The 17,653-nt window shown below is 45.3% G+C and overlaps 1 protein-coding gene across 3 annotated transcripts in view; it reads right to left on the bottom strand.

The window, feature by feature from the left end:
• Positions 1–17,653, bottom strand: part of atrx (ATRX chromatin remodeler) — a 43,716-nt gene that overhangs the window by 11,940 nt on the left and 14,123 nt on the right. For 2 of the 3 annotated variants that reach the window (XM_061234614.1, XM_061234616.1), the window contains 20 exons: positions 14,435–14,610; positions 13,311–13,496; positions 12,649–12,760; positions 12,115–12,208; positions 11,430–11,642; positions 10,966–11,107; positions 10,375–10,484; positions 9,932–10,078; positions 9,399–9,576; positions 9,017–9,154; positions 8,620–8,795; positions 7,839–7,956; positions 6,718–6,848; positions 6,298–6,392; positions 5,983–6,122; positions 5,512–5,665; positions 5,182–5,282; positions 3,802–3,910; positions 2,819–2,996; positions 2,130–2,324 (listed from right to left, as the gene is read on the bottom strand). In XM_061234614.1, coding sequence (XP_061090598.1) covers positions 2,130–2,324; positions 2,819–2,996; positions 3,802–3,910; positions 5,182–5,282; positions 5,512–5,665; positions 5,983–6,122; positions 6,298–6,392; positions 6,718–6,848; positions 7,839–7,956; positions 8,620–8,795; positions 9,017–9,154; positions 9,399–9,576; positions 9,932–10,078; positions 10,375–10,484; positions 10,966–11,107; positions 11,430–11,642; positions 12,115–12,208; positions 12,649–12,760; positions 13,311–13,496; positions 14,435–14,610 — 2,893 coding nt within the window. The remainder of the gene's footprint in view (positions 1–2,129; positions 2,325–2,818; positions 2,997–3,801; positions 3,911–5,181; positions 5,283–5,511; positions 5,666–5,982; positions 6,123–6,297; positions 6,393–6,717; positions 6,849–7,838; positions 7,957–8,619; positions 8,796–9,016; positions 9,155–9,398; positions 9,577–9,931; positions 10,079–10,374; positions 10,485–10,965; positions 11,108–11,429; positions 11,643–12,114; positions 12,209–12,648; positions 12,761–13,310; positions 13,497–14,434; positions 14,611–17,653) is intronic. The other variant, XM_061234615.1, reaches the window with a different exon arrangement.

Raw genomic sequence — 17,653 nt, 5'->3', positions numbered from 1 at the left:
ACAATAGGTCATTCTTCTTGGACACATTACACTCACTTTGAAAATGTCATTTAATTGGATGGCATTGATGACGAACACCAACCCGCTCTACAGTCCCTGTCATTATTTCACATTTGAGAGCATTTCATGGATTAATATGCTTCCAGAAAAAAAATCTACATAAGAGGCAGAAGCGTATAAATGCTTTGAATACAAGTTGCCATGACAGATTCAATAAATATTTGAATGCACAAGTGCATTCATTTCACAAAATGAAGTTAACGGACTGAACATGACATGTAAGGCAAGTAGAGGTCATGGACACGGCTCATGAAATGTTTACGAACACCTTGTTGAAAAGACCAATCACAATCAGAATTGTACACGCTCTTCACAGTCACTGAAATACAAAATGTCGGACCTACATTACCTATGAAAAAGTGAACGTACCACCCTGAATCAGGACAGAACGGCGATCAATCACGCGCACAAAAAAAAAGCATGTGCGTCTCAGCGAAGTTCAGGGGGGCCACAGAGAGGACGCTAAACGCTGCGGAGGGTGACGGAACCGGCCCGTTTCAGAACGCACCTCCTGGGTATTCCCGCCGTCGCTTTCCAAATTCCATTCACAACAGCTTGCTTGGCACCCCGCGGTAAACACACATGGACAAAAACAGGCCTTTAAAAACGCTGGGGCCTGGACTCCGTGACCTCCGCGCGCGAGGTAAAGAGAAACAACAGCCTGAAGAGGAGAGCGATTATCTGCCAGGAGACGGAGGGGGGGGGCAGAAGGCTAAATGGTGAGCGGAGGAGATAATAGCGGAGACGTTAGCGGGCAGCTTCAGCGGGGGCTGTGGTGTAAACACTGTGGTAAATCAGAGCGGACTGTGGAATCCGCTCCCCAGCTGCGCGCGCTTGGACGCGCTCGCAGGCCTTTCTGTCTGCTTGTAAAACCTCAGGGGCTCGCTCCAGCGAAGGAGCACCTGCGCCCAGCTGGAGCGGGGCCGGGAAGGCCGCTCCACACTGCCCCCTGGAGGGCAGACGGGGGAGGACGGAAAGGTTATGCCACCACATGAACTGCGATTGTGCTGCTTAATCGGGAAGAGGGCGGATTTTGTCTTGTGTCTAACTTAGATTGCAATTATAACATTGATAAATTAAAGAGATGTGAGGATTTGGGACTGGCCATTTCCAAAAAATCCTGCTTTCCACACTGCTTTTTGTACACCAAGATGGATGTTTGTCCTGTTCCTTGGTGGGGGGGGGGGAAACAAATGATTCAATTTTGTTGTTTTTAAAGTTCAGGCCTTTAGGGTGTTCAAAGTTCAGCATGCAGCAATGCTTCAATATTATAAGATAATACTCATGAATTATTAAATATGCCATTTGAAAAACAAAAAACATCCAACAAACAGAAAATGTGCTCCTTGCCCTGGGTCATGATGGGCGAGTGGTCGATTAAAACCAATTAACATTGTGTATACGAGATGTCTGTCATTGATGAAACACACCAAACCTGACATTCCGTAGAACATGGGACTTGTCAATTTTCGCAAATTCTTCTCCAAATAGTTCTTAGTTTTTTTTCTGAAATGCTTCGTTTCATAGGATGAGAAATATAGGCTTTGACCGTAATTTGGCATCACATGACAACACAGTGTGTGGTTCCCCTTAAAAACACGGCGATTCCTTTTTAGTCCTTTAAAAATGAAGAAATCAAACGCATTCAGTAATCCATACATATCCAAATATTTATATAAAAAACTGAAATATTGATGGGCCCTACAAGCCATTATAACAATTTCATGTTTGTTGTGGAAAATATTGGTAATGGACGCTTAATTGGGAACACAGATTAAAATAAACCATCATTCACAATATTTATATCATCAGGAATTTGTTGACATGCTTTCAGCCCAATACGCGCAACCAATCAGGGTGCCAGTTCTCAGTGCCAACAAATCAGAGATCAAGGAAATGCAATAGATGAAGAAATAATCAGAGGCTTCTGTGCAGCCACAAATAAACAATTTATCAATCACTAAAATAGTTCAGTGACACCACAGCTGCTTTTATGATCTCTAAAGGAAAAACAATGCTAATCATCAAGCATCCAAGCAACATGGATGCATTGTGGGAGATGTAGTCACCTTGGGAAGCATGGGCGTGGCCCTCTTGCTCTTCTTCTCGGAGTTGGGATCGTCCAGCTGGTCGGGCTCAAAGGCGTACAGCTCAGTCAGCTCGTTCATGGTGAAATGGCGCTCGATCTGCTGCTGGTCCACCACTCGGAAGGACAAAGACTGTTTGGCCACCTGCCGGTCGTAGATCTTTTCCTCCATGGTGCCCTGCAGAGAGAAAGCAGGCAACAATTGTATTTGCAAATTCATTTAATATTCCAAAAGTATAATAAAGTGTTTTTGCAGCATTAGCATACTGGTAATGCTAGGGTTGCTAGGAAATCATATCAGCCTGGTTGACTTTTCAAGGACGGTCAGACATTTCATCACTCTCCACAACTTCATCACATTGTTGTTCCGGAATGGAAATTATGTTTTTATACCAGTTCAAGAATACATGCCACTGAATGAAAGGATATCATTGGAGGGGAATGGAAAACTGACAGACATTTGGCGTAAAGACACTCACTGGTACAATCACGTTCTCCACAAAGTGGATGGAAAAACTTTTGGTGTGAAAAGACACATGAATTATAATACTAAGACGTGGTTATTAAGAATAGACTAAATTGAGGAAAACGTTTTTTTGATTTCAGCTTCTCTAAGTGAATGACCTTTGTCATACGTGCAACATGAGGGAATCTCAATACCACATCATTTACCTGAGCCAGAAATCTGTAGACAAACACAGTCTTGACCTGGCCGAAGCGATACACCCTGAAGATACTCTGAATGTCATAGGAGGGGTTCCAGGAAGCATCGAAAATTATGACCCTGTTTGCCGCTACCAGGTTGATCCCAAGAGACCCAGCTCTTGTGGAGATGAGGAACAAACGACCCCTGGAGAGAAGAGGGATGGGAAGGATGGAGAGAGAGAAAGAGAGAGGACAACACATTTAAATTGAGAGAAATCTACTACAAAAGAACTTCATTATAGTCAACTACAAAATTACTACATTTCAGGAACATCACCTTTCATGGATCATATAAAGTTAGAGCAGGGGAGAAGAAAGGCAGTCGACTGTGAGTCTAACGTCTACCGGCGAATAAGCCGAGATGGAGGACAAGAGCTGAAAATATATTCAGGCCAGTTCCTTCCACTACTAGGAAATTACTGGATGGTCAGAGATGGTTTCATCAGGACAACAGGGAAACCCCCAAATCTGTTACTTGCCAAAGCCTCTGCAAAAATAAACCAGGACCTAATCTCCTTCCGCACCTCACCCCCAATCACTGCACTGGTACATTAAGTACCACCTACTGACTCATCAACACAACCTCCAGCAGCCTTTTTTCATGGGAGGTCTCCCAGCCAAGTGCTAACTGAGCCCTATCCAACTGAGCTTTGAGGCAGGAGGGGGCTACAGGGAGGCATGGCTGCCGTCAGTAATCCACTCCATACGACTGCATGTAAAGGCTGTCTGCATTCAATGAAAGCTGTCAAGACCTGCAGCGAACCACCACAATGAGCTCAGAGTCTGCACAAACCACACGCTTTCAGTGATTGCACAAATTTGCAACAGTGGGGTTTACAAGCCGAATGTTTCTTCTGATAGAAAATGACGACAGCCATTACGCCGTAATGTTCAGAGAGGGACGAGCTGTATTAGAAAGTAGCTTTCGGTAGACAGGGGGAAGGTCTTACCGGACGTTGCTCATGTCGTTGAACTCTTCGGCCCACTTCTTCCTCGTTAAAGCATTAGTCGACCCGTCTAGGCGGTAGTAGTCAATGTTTCGGAACCATTTTCCCTCACCTGAGAGAAAGAAGGGGGGAACAAACACTTACGGAAGAATTTTCCCACGGATGTCTGACAAAAAAAACTACGGAAACACTTTAGTTGTTATTCCTGAACTTGTGGTCTGAACCGGGGTGGACTGGCTGAATAGGGACTTGCAGCTAACCGTTGAAAAGTGTGAAGAACACAAGCCACATGCCAGTCCATGTCGCTCGGCCTTTAATATCACAGCTCCTCCGTTTGGTGTTTACGGCTGGCATTTCCAGCATGTTTCCAATTACAGGCCTGTGATCTTTTCATTACAAATTGCAAACCCTTAAGCAAACATTTCTGAGGAGAATTAGTGCAAGGAAAAAAAGGTCATGGTATAAATATTTTCAAAATAAAAGCAGGAACAGCTGTTTGAGCTTAATTAAGACCATGCAATGCACTCGAGGCTGCTTGTGTGGGTGTGCTTAAGTTTGCTGTTACATGTACTGTCTGTAGGCAGTCGCTATAAATCCATCTATCCACCGAATCACCCAGAGCACATCTGATTGGCCACAGAGTCCTGCGCATTCCTAACCCACTTAGGTTCCCTTAGTCATCATTGCCAAATGAAATTCATATCTCATTTGACCAACCTGGTTAAATAAAGGGAAATGATAAAAAGGTGTATAGATGTGCTGTAATGTTCTTTTGTTGCGGAAGGCTGCAGGCAAAGGTGGGAGAGTTTGGCCTGTTGGACCAGAGTCTGGGTGAGCAGGAGGCCAGCCCAGATTGGCTCAAGATAGTCAGGGCCAGAAGACTGGAACCAGCACAACCGTGCCTGCTAAACATGAGCAGTCGCAAAATGCATTCCAATATGAAAATTATATTCGACTTAAAGCCAAACATTTTCAGATACATACAAATAAAAGGCATGTTCTCATTCCTGCCATCATTGGAACCTTAGGTGCTCATAAGTAGGACAACCTAGGGAGAGCTACACCAATTATTTCCAGTGATCATCAAAAGACGCAGACAGACGCATGCAGGGCTACATAACTCCGATACTGTTACTTTAAAATCCAAAGTGGAACAGAATCACTCCCAGGTGACCCATGACTCAGCTAAAACTGCAACAAGTGATGAAAGGTACAGTGTCAGGAAGGAGCAAAAAGATCAGGAGGTCACCCAGCAGACACTTGTTATGCAATCTGCTGCTGGCACTGGTGTCTGAAGAGGGCCACAGTGTTTCCAGGAGAAGCCCCCAAACTGGCTTGTGTTGCAGCACAGGAGTAGACTGCTTCACAGAAAGGGAGGCTAACCTTTATAGGGAGAAGTCTTCCCTTCTTCCTTGGCTCTGCCAGCAAGCTCCAGGAAATCCTCAATGAGGTCCAGTGAAATCAGAGACTGACTGAACACCAGTCTGGAAATATATGACAGAAGAAAACTGGTCAGTCATTTCACATACTTCACCTTTGTATGTCATGGGCAAAAACAGACACCCTTATCCACATTACACTCTCTCACACAGACACAGTGGAGTACATGACACAATAAAATAATTGAATCGCATACACTGAAAAGTTAATCCTGTTAAAGCGATTATTTGATGCCCCACTTCCCTGACCACCTTTCTACAGTAAAACACTTACACTTTGTCTTCCATTTCCTCTGCCATCCGGAGGATCTCAAACAGTAGCACCATCTTTCCGGAGTGTTCCAGAATTTCAGAATCCGGCTCAGTGACAAAGTCCTTGTGCCAGTCAGGGGAAGGGCTGCCAGGAGCTGAACTGGAGGACGCTTTCACTGTGGAAATCAGAGCACAAATTCATACTTCTTCCTCCTTCAGACAAAAGGATTTCTTCTCCGCGTTACCATTTCTGTAGCAGCAAAAGGAAATCCATCAGAATTCAGAGATGAGTAACCAGTTAGCCGCATTCCATTTACAAATGGTTCAAACCTGAGTGATGTGAGAGTTAATAAAGAGTGGTCCTTGAGCATGTTTAGTGACTACTTTTGCTGCAAGTACAATTTTTTCAGGGATAAAATGCAGGTGTAGACAGGGACTGCTCAGTAGAGGAACCCAGTTCATACAATTATGGAGGGGGGGGGGGGGATCCTACCTTCCTCAACAGGCTCTGCCCTGTTCCGGCTCTCTGGGTTTCCCCCCCGGGAGCTAGTGTTCCACTCTTTGATCACTTCCAGGTCATCGCTGTCCGATTCATCCGTGCTGGCCTTCTTACCTTTCCCTCGTTTCTTCTTTCTATTCGGGGCAAAAAGACGGGTGGGCTGACTCCAGGAAGAAACAAAATCCTCCGGTGACCCATTTTGGGTCCAGACCCAGAGTTGAAGAAACAATGTTCTAAAGACATCTAAACCCCTATAGCAGCAAAAGAAAGTAAAAGGGTTGTCGGAGGGCACGTGTTTTCATGAAGTACCTTTTGGCCTTCTCATCCTCAGAGGTTAAACTCATGGAGGACTCCTCCGTTTCCGAAGCGATAAATTCCTCCATGCTGTCCTCATCGAAGTAGCCCTGCAACAAACAGCACGTCCCGTTAGAGCAGCTGTGTCTCCTCGGCCCGCCCAACAGCTGCGGGGTCACGCAGGGCGTTCGGTACGGGGGCAGCAGACACACAAAAACCAGCTAACAAATAAATAAAGTCAAATGTGCCACCTGTACAATAACCTCTGACAAGTTTTACACCTGTCTATCGCTCAGGCAGCCAGGCCTGACTGTTGGCTTGCCAACGGCAGACTCTCACATGGCAGACTGCGTGCCTCTCATCACTCCGTCAAGCCTCAGAAATGTGATGAGCGCAGGGGAAACTCCTGGGGGTGGGGCAGCTTGGGTATCTAACCTTGTTTTCCTTGCTGATGTAGTCCAGCTGAAGACACCACGGATGGGTCCAGATTCTGCTGAGCATCTGGAAATCCTGGAACAGCTTGGTCCCGGCCCGGCCTCGCCCCCCCTCCGGGGCGGCACCAACACCTGTCCGGAGACTGGGGGTTAGTCTACAGGGCATCTCTCCACACAGACTGGTATGGTCGTGCCTGATGACCGCAATACAAGCTTTCCAATGCAACTTCCCGTCTTGCTCATTACGCATGAGGTCAATCTGTCAAACATTCACCTTATACACCTTATCAACCAATTGCCAATACCTCACCTCCATTACAAGCCAACTTTCATTCTGCCCTGCTTGAAGACAAGTCGAAACATGTTGTGTTCTTTGCTTGTGCGTACACACATAGATGTTTGTCTTTTATGCTGTCAAAGGCTGTTTGGACAGCTTTGTGTTCCTTCCAGCATAAGATGGCCACAAAATGTATTCCTTCAGATTTCTAGTCATTTGTTCCGATGGACGCTATGCTCGTTGACTTCACTTTCACCCCCAGTTTAGGGATGGGAACATCCCAGCATCTGTTCAGCAGTCTCACCATTGTGGCTGGTGGGCAGAGACAAACACCTGCAGTCTGCACTTTATAATCGTGGTCCGTTTTGTGGCAAGACAAGAGGGAAAGCAACCCACACAACCAGACGAAACAACACATGGGAAGGTGCGGGGGGATTTGTTCAGATACCCTGGTGCCAATCACTGGCTGATCTGCAGGACACTAAAATAAATACAATCAGCACCCATTACATGACTATGCCACAAACAGCAACAGCACTCTGGAGACCGAAATCCCTTTTCTCGCCTGTGACCGGCTTTGGAGGCACAATGCAGAACACCTAGGAGGGTGTTCCTTCGTTGAGGACTTCTAAGCCAACTTCTGAAACGGTTGAAAAAGCCAAACAATGTCAGAACAAGCAGCGCTACCTCTGCAATCAGCTTTTAAAAGGGGCTTTCAGAGAAAACTTCAAAGTCAAGGGGAAAAGTATTTTTTTTGCGGCACAAAAACTTACAATAATGTCTGCAGACCAGGAATATGTTCTGCGATCAGAAAGAGTGAGGGGCCACAAAGCCAGGAGGTTTACCTGTGAAATGCTCCAGGTAGTATCGGTAGAGTTTGCACTGGATGGGTGTCACCCTCACTGCCAGCACATACTCGTGCTTTGGGGGCAGGAATTTCGTCAACGCTGTGTAATCCCGTCTCTGTAAGGATCAGGGAAAAAAAGACAATTCTCATTTGTGCCAGGGGCTAGAAATGAACAAATGAACCGGAAAGGGCTGAATGGTTTATCGGCTGTTGATAAGCTTTGCCAGTTGCAGGTATGCATTCCAAAGCATGAAATTCCAATTTAACATGATTCTTAACAAAAGGCATGTCAATACATCAAAATCATTTCTTTTTTATTTTGATGTTTTTTTAATCAAGGGAAAAAGTGACAAACGCCTTTTGTTAGTTAATGTTCACTTTTGTGCATAATTATCACTCATAAGTCACAACAGAGCAAAGGCATCATTTGTTTAACTACTTTCAAGTTAAAAACCTGTACAGCCGACCTCTCTCAGGACTAAGGTTTGCATCGCTGATGTTCCACTGCATTCTAAACAGCTTGGTGTATTAACAAGGTGCTAGCACCTTGAAGTCCGCAAATCACTACTAAAGTCTACTAAAAGCATCAGGTCCAAACTAAGAACAGGCAGCCAGATATCCCAAAGAAAGATTTTAACCTTTTAATTAGTAGCCCTGCCATGTTTTCAGGCGACTGTAGTAGGACAGAACAGAAAAGGGCAGGGCAGGGCAGGGCAGGGCAGGGCAGGGCAGGGCAGGGCAGGGCAGGGCAGGGCAGGGCAGGGCAGGGCCAGGCTTACCTGGACACAGCCAGCCAGCATCTCATACAGGATATGAGCACGCTTCTTCATAACTCGCACATCCACAAGGGTGGAGTCAGCACACTGGCCATTCTGGATGGGGTTGATGAAGCGATTCCGAAACTCTTTGACAGAGCCCAGGAGGTTCTCCTTGATGAAGTTCACCATGCAGTGATCTAGGTGAATCAGAAGGCATGTAGCACCATTAAAAATTTCATCATTCTTAGTTTCATCATCAATAGTAAAATTTCATCATTGTTTTGACTATTGCCCACTTCAACTGGCTAACTTATGTGGAGGTTAGGAAAGACTATAACGGTGGCACCCCACTGGTATTATCCCTGGCTATTATACCCACATATATCAGGAGGCTTTGTTCCCCCACCAGAACACTCACACTCAATGAGGTTATTCTGCAGCGGGGTCCCAGTCAACACCACTCTCCGCTTCGTTGTAATGGAGTTCATGGCTCTGGAAACAGCTGAGGCCTCATTCTTCAGGATGTGCCCTTCGTCACATATCACAAAGTCTGGGCCTGTGGGAGAGAGAAAAGGGGAGAACAATTAAGGCCTGAGGAAGCAAGGGAAGGGGAGAGCTCCAGAGCCTCATGCCTGAGGAACAGAGGGAAGGGAAGAGCTCCAGGGCCGGATGCCTGAGGGACAGAAAGGGAGAGCTCCAGGGTTGGAGGAACAGAGGGACAGGGAGAACATCAAGGCCTGAGGGGCAGAGGGAAGGGGAGCACTCCAGCTGGGTGGGAGTGGCTCTCAGTGGGAGTATACCTGGGTCCACCAGGGTCTTCTGAAAGACCTCCTTTAGCTTCTTGCTTTTGATGTTGCGGCCCTGAGTGAGGTTGCGGTACATCTCGTAGCCCATGATCATGACGCCGCCATCCTCCTGCCAGCGCTGCAGGGCATACGAGCGCTCCTGGGGCCGCTTCACCGTGGCCAGCTCGGTCACCTGCAACGCAACCGCAAGTTTGCTCCGGGGATGCATGTGTGTGTACATGGTATCTCTGCATGTGAGTGTGTGAGCATGTACGATTCACCCATTCATAATATCATAAAGTCTCAAGAATGATATACAGATAAATGTTCATGTAAAAGCAAAATTTCCTCTACATTAATCATATTTGTATTTCAAATCAAACAATAACTATAAGGGAAAATGGCTACATTCCATGACTTCTGTTTCAAGACATACCATGCAGAAAGAAGGAATTAAGTTTATTTCTGTACATATACATTTGTGCATACAGCGCACACACAAATAAAAATGATGGTAAAAGTGGCATGATACAATACCAAATCTGTACCTCCAAGCACTCCTCATCCTTCATGCCCTCCTGCCACTTCTCAAACTCATTGAGCCAGTTAAGAACAGTGTTGAGCGGGCACACCACCAAGGCGGTGGAAAAGTTGAGTTTCTCACATAGCAGCATTGTGTGGAGGAAGGTAACCACCTGCAAAGCCATGGTAGGAAGTTACCGTCCAACAGGGCATTCCTCACTCACCAGCCCAGGCCTCATCGAATTTTCCCAAAAACTCGCTGTACATTGAGATCAGTGAATCTCAAACTCACACCCATCAGCCCACTGGTGGCCGGTCAATAAAAAGTGCAGTTATTCTCACATCAGGCCAGCCAATCCAGGCACCCCGATACAATCCAAAGGCTCGTTCCCCTGCTTTACCCACACGGAGCCTTTAGGCTTAAACAGCTGATTTGAGATCCTGACCCCATCTCACCTCCCCTCCTCACCTGCAATGTTTTACCCAGACCCATGCAGTGGGCCAGGATGCAACCTGAGCCTGGAGACTTCTTTGCCTTCTTCAACGATTCACAGCAACAGTCCCACATGAACTGCACTCCTACAGGTACAAGGGAAAGCCATTAGGAGAAGTCATGTCGGGGTGGAAGGAGGGAAGATGATAGTAAGGACGGCTTGCTCAAGCAAACAAAGGTGGCATAAAAAATTCTTGACTGCAAGCATTTTCCATGAAACGGTTACGATTTACAATTTACGGTTAGCAATTTACTTGACGTCTGATCGCTGAACGTAATCACTGTAAAATAGAAAAAGGAAGAACTTAAAAACACACATAATCATTGTAATTATCCAGCATAGGAATGCTAGAACCCTTTGAAGAAGCACAGGTGGCCACGGGGCTGAGACAGATGCCTCGCTTTGATGTGCACGTCACAATGGGGTTTGACCCAAGGCTGACCTTTTTACATGTACACTTCAGGCATTTAGTGAATGCTCTTATCCAGAGCTACTTACAATTAGTGCACAAAGAAAAAGGCTTACAGGCTGAAAACACCAACTTTCCAAGTTGCCCCAGGACTCACCATCCACCTGGTGGGGCTTGAGCTTGGTCACCAGGTTCCTGTGCACCTGGACCATTGGCTCCTTGGTCTCCTCGTCCTCGTCCAGGACCAGTTTGGTGGTTATGGGGCAGGTGACCTGGGATGCCTCCTCCACAACTATGACCTGAGGAAGAGCCAAGTGGTCAGAGCCGGATGAGGATGGTACCACACGGTGCGGTGCTTGGACCCCTTTTTCAGTGTTGTACACTTGCATTTAAGTGTACAACAGCATACCATTTGAAATGGCTTACAGAGTTGAAGGTTTCCACTAGATACGAACATCAGTGAGCTTGGTCTGCAGAGTTGGGCAAAACATTTCTAATGCTTCACATGTTACTAGTTTAAGTTTGCAGTAGCGGAAATTACTGAACAATGCTGCGACAAAAAATAAAAGGGCAACCCCAGCTTGAAAGCAGTGCAAATTCACCCCCCCCTTTTCTGCCCACCTCTCTCAGCTTCTCCCTAAGCCTTTCCCGCTCAGCAATTCGCTTCCTCCTATCCTCTTCCTCTTTTAGAGCGTTCTGCGTCTCCGATCTGAGCTTGTCATCCTTGAGGATCTTGCGGATCTTCTTGCGGCCCTTGGGTGTGCTTTTCTCGTCGTCGTCGTCATCATCTCCATCTTCTTTTTCATTGTCATCATCATCATCATCGGAACCACTCTGAAGAAACACAGCACAGTCTGTAAGCACAATACATGCTTTCTGAAATGCCACCCGTTCCACTCGGCAAATTAAATGTGGAGCTCGATGTGGAACATTCACACCATTCCTTCACTCATTATGAGGCCTAGAGAATTACACCATTTTAGCACTTCATGACAAGCACACTAAGAAGCTGAGCTTAAGATCTTGTTGAAATAGACGGGTCTTCTCGTGAGTCTGTTTTGGTTATTTGAGAAAATGATCAAAAGAAGTTGTTGCACACTCTGAAGCAGTGCATGATGGGTAATGAGCAGTAATCTCCCTAAATGACAGTGGAGCCTGTCTGACGGTATTGTAAATCAAACTTCTGTTTGGCTACTTGCGTACAAATATTTATGCCATTTTAGAGACATAGAACAGCATGGACCACCACCTGTCGTCGTTAACTAGCAATTTCTTGTCAATATCACTGGCACTTGGCATGGCTGACCTTCTCGTTGCTGGAGGAGGAATCCTGCACCTTGATGCGACGCCTCTTCTTTTTCTGGTGGTAGCTCCGCTGAGTCTCCTCCTTCTTTGAAGATCTATAGACAGAAACTGGACTGCTCAGTGATGTTCAGGATACATCATTTTACAACTTACGATTTGAAGTCTATACCATGATGAAGCACAAGGGTGGGATTATTTTTCCATCAGCGCTCTCAAGTGAATTGGTAATCAGTTATGCAGCTTGAGCTGCAATTTGCTGAAATTAGGCAAATTGTGCAAAATACTGCCACCTGGTGGCTACATGTAGCACATGAGGACACTGAAAATACTCAATACAAGCTATTACAAGCAATTACAAGTTAAGTATTTCCCTCACAATTTAGACATGGGTTTGTGTGCAGTTAGACGTAAAAGCCTATGTTGACGTTTTTCCCTACACAATTTCTGCATGAGCCACAGACAATCAATGATTTTCATTACGAAGGTGATGCTTATTATTTTGAATGGGTTAACGGGAACCTGGGCGTTTCTTCACCTCGTTTTGCGTCGGCCGTCATCCTCTGACTCACTGAGCTCATCGCTAACGACAGAATCGTCGCTCCCGCCTGACTCTTCGAAGTCCGAATCGGCGGAGTCATCGCTTTCCACTGCAAGACGCAAAGGGTGAACACACTTACTACTAAGTTAATGCTACATAGGAAATTAATAAACAGCAAAGCGCTGTGTTTAATGCAAGCCGGCCAGTGAAACAGGACAGTTGCTGAGTGGGTTAATTATATTTCAGTGTATTTTTGCACACATTTTTTAAGGAGGGTTAGGCAAAAAGCTATTTTGCAATGACGTAAGGAAGTATTTTTCTCCACAAAGAGCTGTTAACGCATCAAATAGCTTGGCAGGTCATGCAGCACAGATACTGGAGTATTCAAGGCCAGGCATCACACTGTGATATTCACTAGGGGAACTGAATGGCTTATATTTGTCATTCTTTTGTTCTTATGCAATCATTTCTTTCTATTATGAATTATCAGCAATAGTCACTGTGACCTTATGCAACCGCTTTATAGTTTCTCATAATATCGAAAAGCTTTGGCCACATGAATGTTATGTCAAGCACTAAAGCTCTTTCTTGGCAGGAACGAGGGGGAAATGCGGTTCTGATACGAAGGATACCAGGAGGACCATGCTTCCCAAACTCACCCTTCCTGCGGGCTTTCCTCTTGACTCCGGCTTTACCCTTGGCGGCAGGTTTCTCGTCACCCGACTCTCCTTCGCTCACCGAGAGCTTATGCCGCAGCAACTTATGACGGTGCGGAGTCTTCTTTACATCGTCTTCTGAGTCCGAGCCTGAGCCTGAGCCTGAACCAGAGTTGGATGTGTCGTTCTCTGCAGGGAAGAAGGGATGGTGACATTTATGGAGAGCTTGGGGTGTCCTCCAGGGGCCGTGCCCAATATAGGCCTTCATTTTTCAAAGGTCTTTTACTCCTGATTTCAAATGCCCAGTCATACAACATGCCCCCTTCATCACTGCAAGATTCTTGATATTTGAGAGACTGCAGAATTGGAATTACTTTTACTCCTTAGTGGAACAGCTGAGCGACGTAGTCGGTCAACCAAGGACCTGCATAGCTGTCCAATGCAAAGCAGTGTGATGTTCACCAGAGTGAACATGAGCACACAACTTTCATGAGCACACAAGTCTCCAAAATGGTTCCATTTTAAAACTGAAATAATAAAATATTAAACTTCCAAAAAAGGAGATGTGCGCTAAAACAATGGGGCAAGTCATCCTATCATTACCTAAGACACATCACATATAGGTGCATTTAATCCATCCATCCATCCATCCATTATCTGAACCTGCTTATCCTGAACAGGGTCGCAGGGGGGCTGGAGCCTATCCCAGCATACATTGGGCGAAAGGCAGGAATACACCCTGGACGGGTCGCCAGTCCATCACAGGGCACACACACCATTCACTCACACACTCATACCTATGGGCAATTTAGACTCTCCAATCAGCCTAACATGCATGTCTTTGGACTGTGGGAGGAAACCGGAGTACCCGGAGGAAACCCACGCAGACACGGGGAGAACATGCAAACTCCGCACAGAGAGGCCCCGGCCGACAGGGATTCGAACCCAGGACCTCCTTGCTGTGAGGCGGCAGTGCTACCCACTGCACCATCCGTGCCGCCCTGCATTTAATCCATTTCTCACAAAAATTTGAAGAATCCTACTGAAGCACCTACCACCCTGGGGGGGACCATCTCACTTACCATCTCACGACCATCTCACCATCATCTCACCATCATCTCACTCACCATTATCATCTCCATTCTCTTCCTCATCCCCTTCTTTCTTGGAGGACTTCTTGCCCTCCTTCTCAGATTCGTTGTCTGAAGAGCTGTCATCTCCTGAAGAGTAGTTGGCTTTGATTTGAGCCAAGAGCAACTTCTTAGCAATTCTATCAGGGACAGCAGGGAGAAGATTGAGGTCTCTGTTGAGCAAAATCTAATTTAATCTAAAACACAGCACTTAAGATTGTAGTGGCCCCAATTTCCATCCTACTTTACCCATTACCTAAATTTCCTAATCTAACAGCATACCAAAATGGCAGTCTATAATCCACCAAAATAATCTATCAGGAAATCGGTCGACTGGTTTTTCATCTCCAATGATTCTGAGAGATAGTCAGGTCCATAAATATTGGGACATCGACACAATTCTCCTCTTTTTGGCTCTATACACCACCACAATGGATTTGAAACAAACAAGATATGCTTTAACTGCAGACTTTCAGCTTTAATTTGAGGGTTTTACATCCAAATCAGGTGAACGGTGTAGGAATTACAACAGTTTGTATATGTGCCTCCCACTTTTTAAGGGACCAAATGTAATGGGACAAACTAACAATCATAAATCAAACTTTCACTTTTTAATACTTGGTTGCAAATCCTTTGCAGTCAATTACAGCCTGAAGACTGGAACGCACAGACATCACCAGACGCTGGGTTTCATCCCTGGTGATGCTCTGCCAGGCCTCTACTGCAACTGTCTTCAGTTCCTGCTTGTTCTTGGGGCATTTTCCCTTCAGTTTTGTCTTCAGCAAGTGAAATGCATGTTCAATCGGATTCAGGTCAGGTGATTGATTTGGCCATTGCATAACATTCGACTTCTTTGCCTTAAAAAACTCTTTGGTTGCTTTCGCAGTATGCTTCGGGTCATTGTCCATCTGCACTGTGAAGCGCCGTCCAATGAGTTCTGAAGCATTTGGCTGAATATGAGCAGATAATATTGCCCGAAACACTCCAGAATTCATCCTGCTGCTTTTGTCAGCAGTCACATCATCAATAAATACAAGGGAACCAGTTCCATTGGCAGCCATACATGCCCACGCCATGACACTACCACCACCATGCTTCACTGATGAGGTGGTATGTTTTGGATCATGAGCAGTTCCTTTCCTTCTCCATATTCTTCTCTTCCCATCATTCTGGTACAAGTTGATCTTTGTCTCATCTGTCCATAGGATGTTGTTCCAGAACTGTAAAGGCAAACTCTAATCTGGTCTTCCTGTTTTTGAGGCTCACCAATGGTTTACATCTTGTGGTGAACCCTCTGTATTCACTCTGGTGAAGACTTCTCTTGATTGTTCACTTTGAAACACATACACCTACCTCCTGGAGAGTGTTCTTGATCTGGCCAACTGTTGTGAAGGGGTTTTTCTTCACCAGGGAAAGAATTCTTCTGTCATCCACCACAGTTGTTTTCCGTGGTCTTCCGGGTCTTTTGGTGTTGCTGAGCTCACCTGTGCATTCTTTCTTTTTAAGAATGTTCCAAACAGTTGATTTGGCCACACCTAATGTTTCTGCTATCTCTCTGATGGGTTTGTTTTGATTTTTCAGCCTAATGATGGCTTGCTTCACTGATAGTGACAGCTCTTTGGATCTCATATTAGGAGTTGACAGCAACAGAGTCCAAATGCAAATAGCACACTTGAAATGAACTCTAGACCTTTTATCTGCTCCTTGTAAATGAGATAATGAGGGAATAACACACACCTGGCCATGGAACAGCTGAGCAGCCAATTGTCCCATTACTTTTGGTCCCTTAAAAAGGGGGAGGCACATATAGAAACTGTTGTAATTCCTACACCGTTCACCTGATTTGGATGTAAATACCCTCAACTTAAAGCTGAAAGTCTGCAGTAAAATCATATCTTGTTCGTTTCATTTCAAATCCATTGTGGTGGTGTATAGAGCCAAAAAGAGGAGAATTGTGTTGATATTCCAATATTTATGGGCCTGACTAAGTGTGATCCGGTCGGATCTGATGCTTGTATGGGTCTGAGTAAGAAACATTAATGGAAAGGGGCTCCCCCAAAGTAACAGGAGCACGACCCCTTTGCTTTGTAGCAATCCACCTGAGTATTTGTCGACCCTGATTAGTTCCTGCCCAGTTAGCTTCCATTTTAACTGCTTTTGACAATGTTGCCAGTACAAAGTGACAAATTATAAGCTGAAGCAATAGACAGATGGTGAAGTGACAGTTTAAGCTCCTCGCAGTATGCCAAATTCACAGCAAGCAGATGCTTTAATTAATGCCACAGGGTTTTTGTTTCCTACTGAAATAGTAAATATTGTGTTGTCGTCACAAGGCCAGTATCCAGTTGCTAAGGTGGATCTGGCAGAAAACAACACCACCACTGCATGGAAATGAAAGTGTGAAACAAGGACACTGCAGTGCAAGTCTGGACATATCTGTTACTAATCTAGGCCTTACGTATCTTTGCCCACACACAGACTTGATTTTGCACAAGAAAGCAAGAACTCCCATCAGCTGATCGTCATAGACATAGTTATCTAATCACTCATTATAATTAATAATTTGCTTTTCAATGACAAGGACTATTATTGATTTCTAGATAGACTTACTATAATGGTGGCACTAACTGGCAAGCTCCAGCTATCCAAATATAACTGTTGCTGGCACAATTTAGGGAGATAATTTGGTGACAACACAATTGCAATCATGCCTGGCTGCAAGAAGACTTTTTAATTTTTGTTCAGGGGTGGGGGGTTACAAATGTAATTTTTCTTTCTTAAACTATTTTGGACTGGTGGGGTGGTACAGTATAGCCTTCATAAAGTCAGTGCATTCTTTGTGTGTCATGCAGTGTTCTACACAACATAGCTCATAGAGGACACATTACAGATGCACAGAAGACCAGAGAACGGTTGGCTGTGGAGGCGTTTCTCAAGTGAATGTACATTCATCCAGTGCATGTCTGAAATGAATGAAAATGTTGAATTTGTCTACATTAAGCAAAATGTCGCATCAAACTAAAAGTCTTCTTTCCCGTCCCCTGGTTGGCAGGCATGATGTAGTTAGCAGGGGCAGCAGTATGACGGGGAGGCCGCCTGGAATGAGGTGTCTGCCAGCTGCCTCCTACTCCTGCCCAGTCTGGTAATATTTATCCAGCATTGTTCATGGGAACCATTTATCCAATTTTTTTGTCATATAAATTGAAAATATGAAAT

Source organism: Conger conger, chromosome 3 (genome assembly GCF_963514075.1).
Source record: "Conger conger chromosome 3, fConCon1.1, whole genome shotgun sequence".
NCBI lineage: Eukaryota > Metazoa > Chordata > Actinopteri > Anguilliformes > Congridae > Conger > Conger conger.
This window is presented reverse-complemented; position numbering and strand designations above follow the sequence as displayed.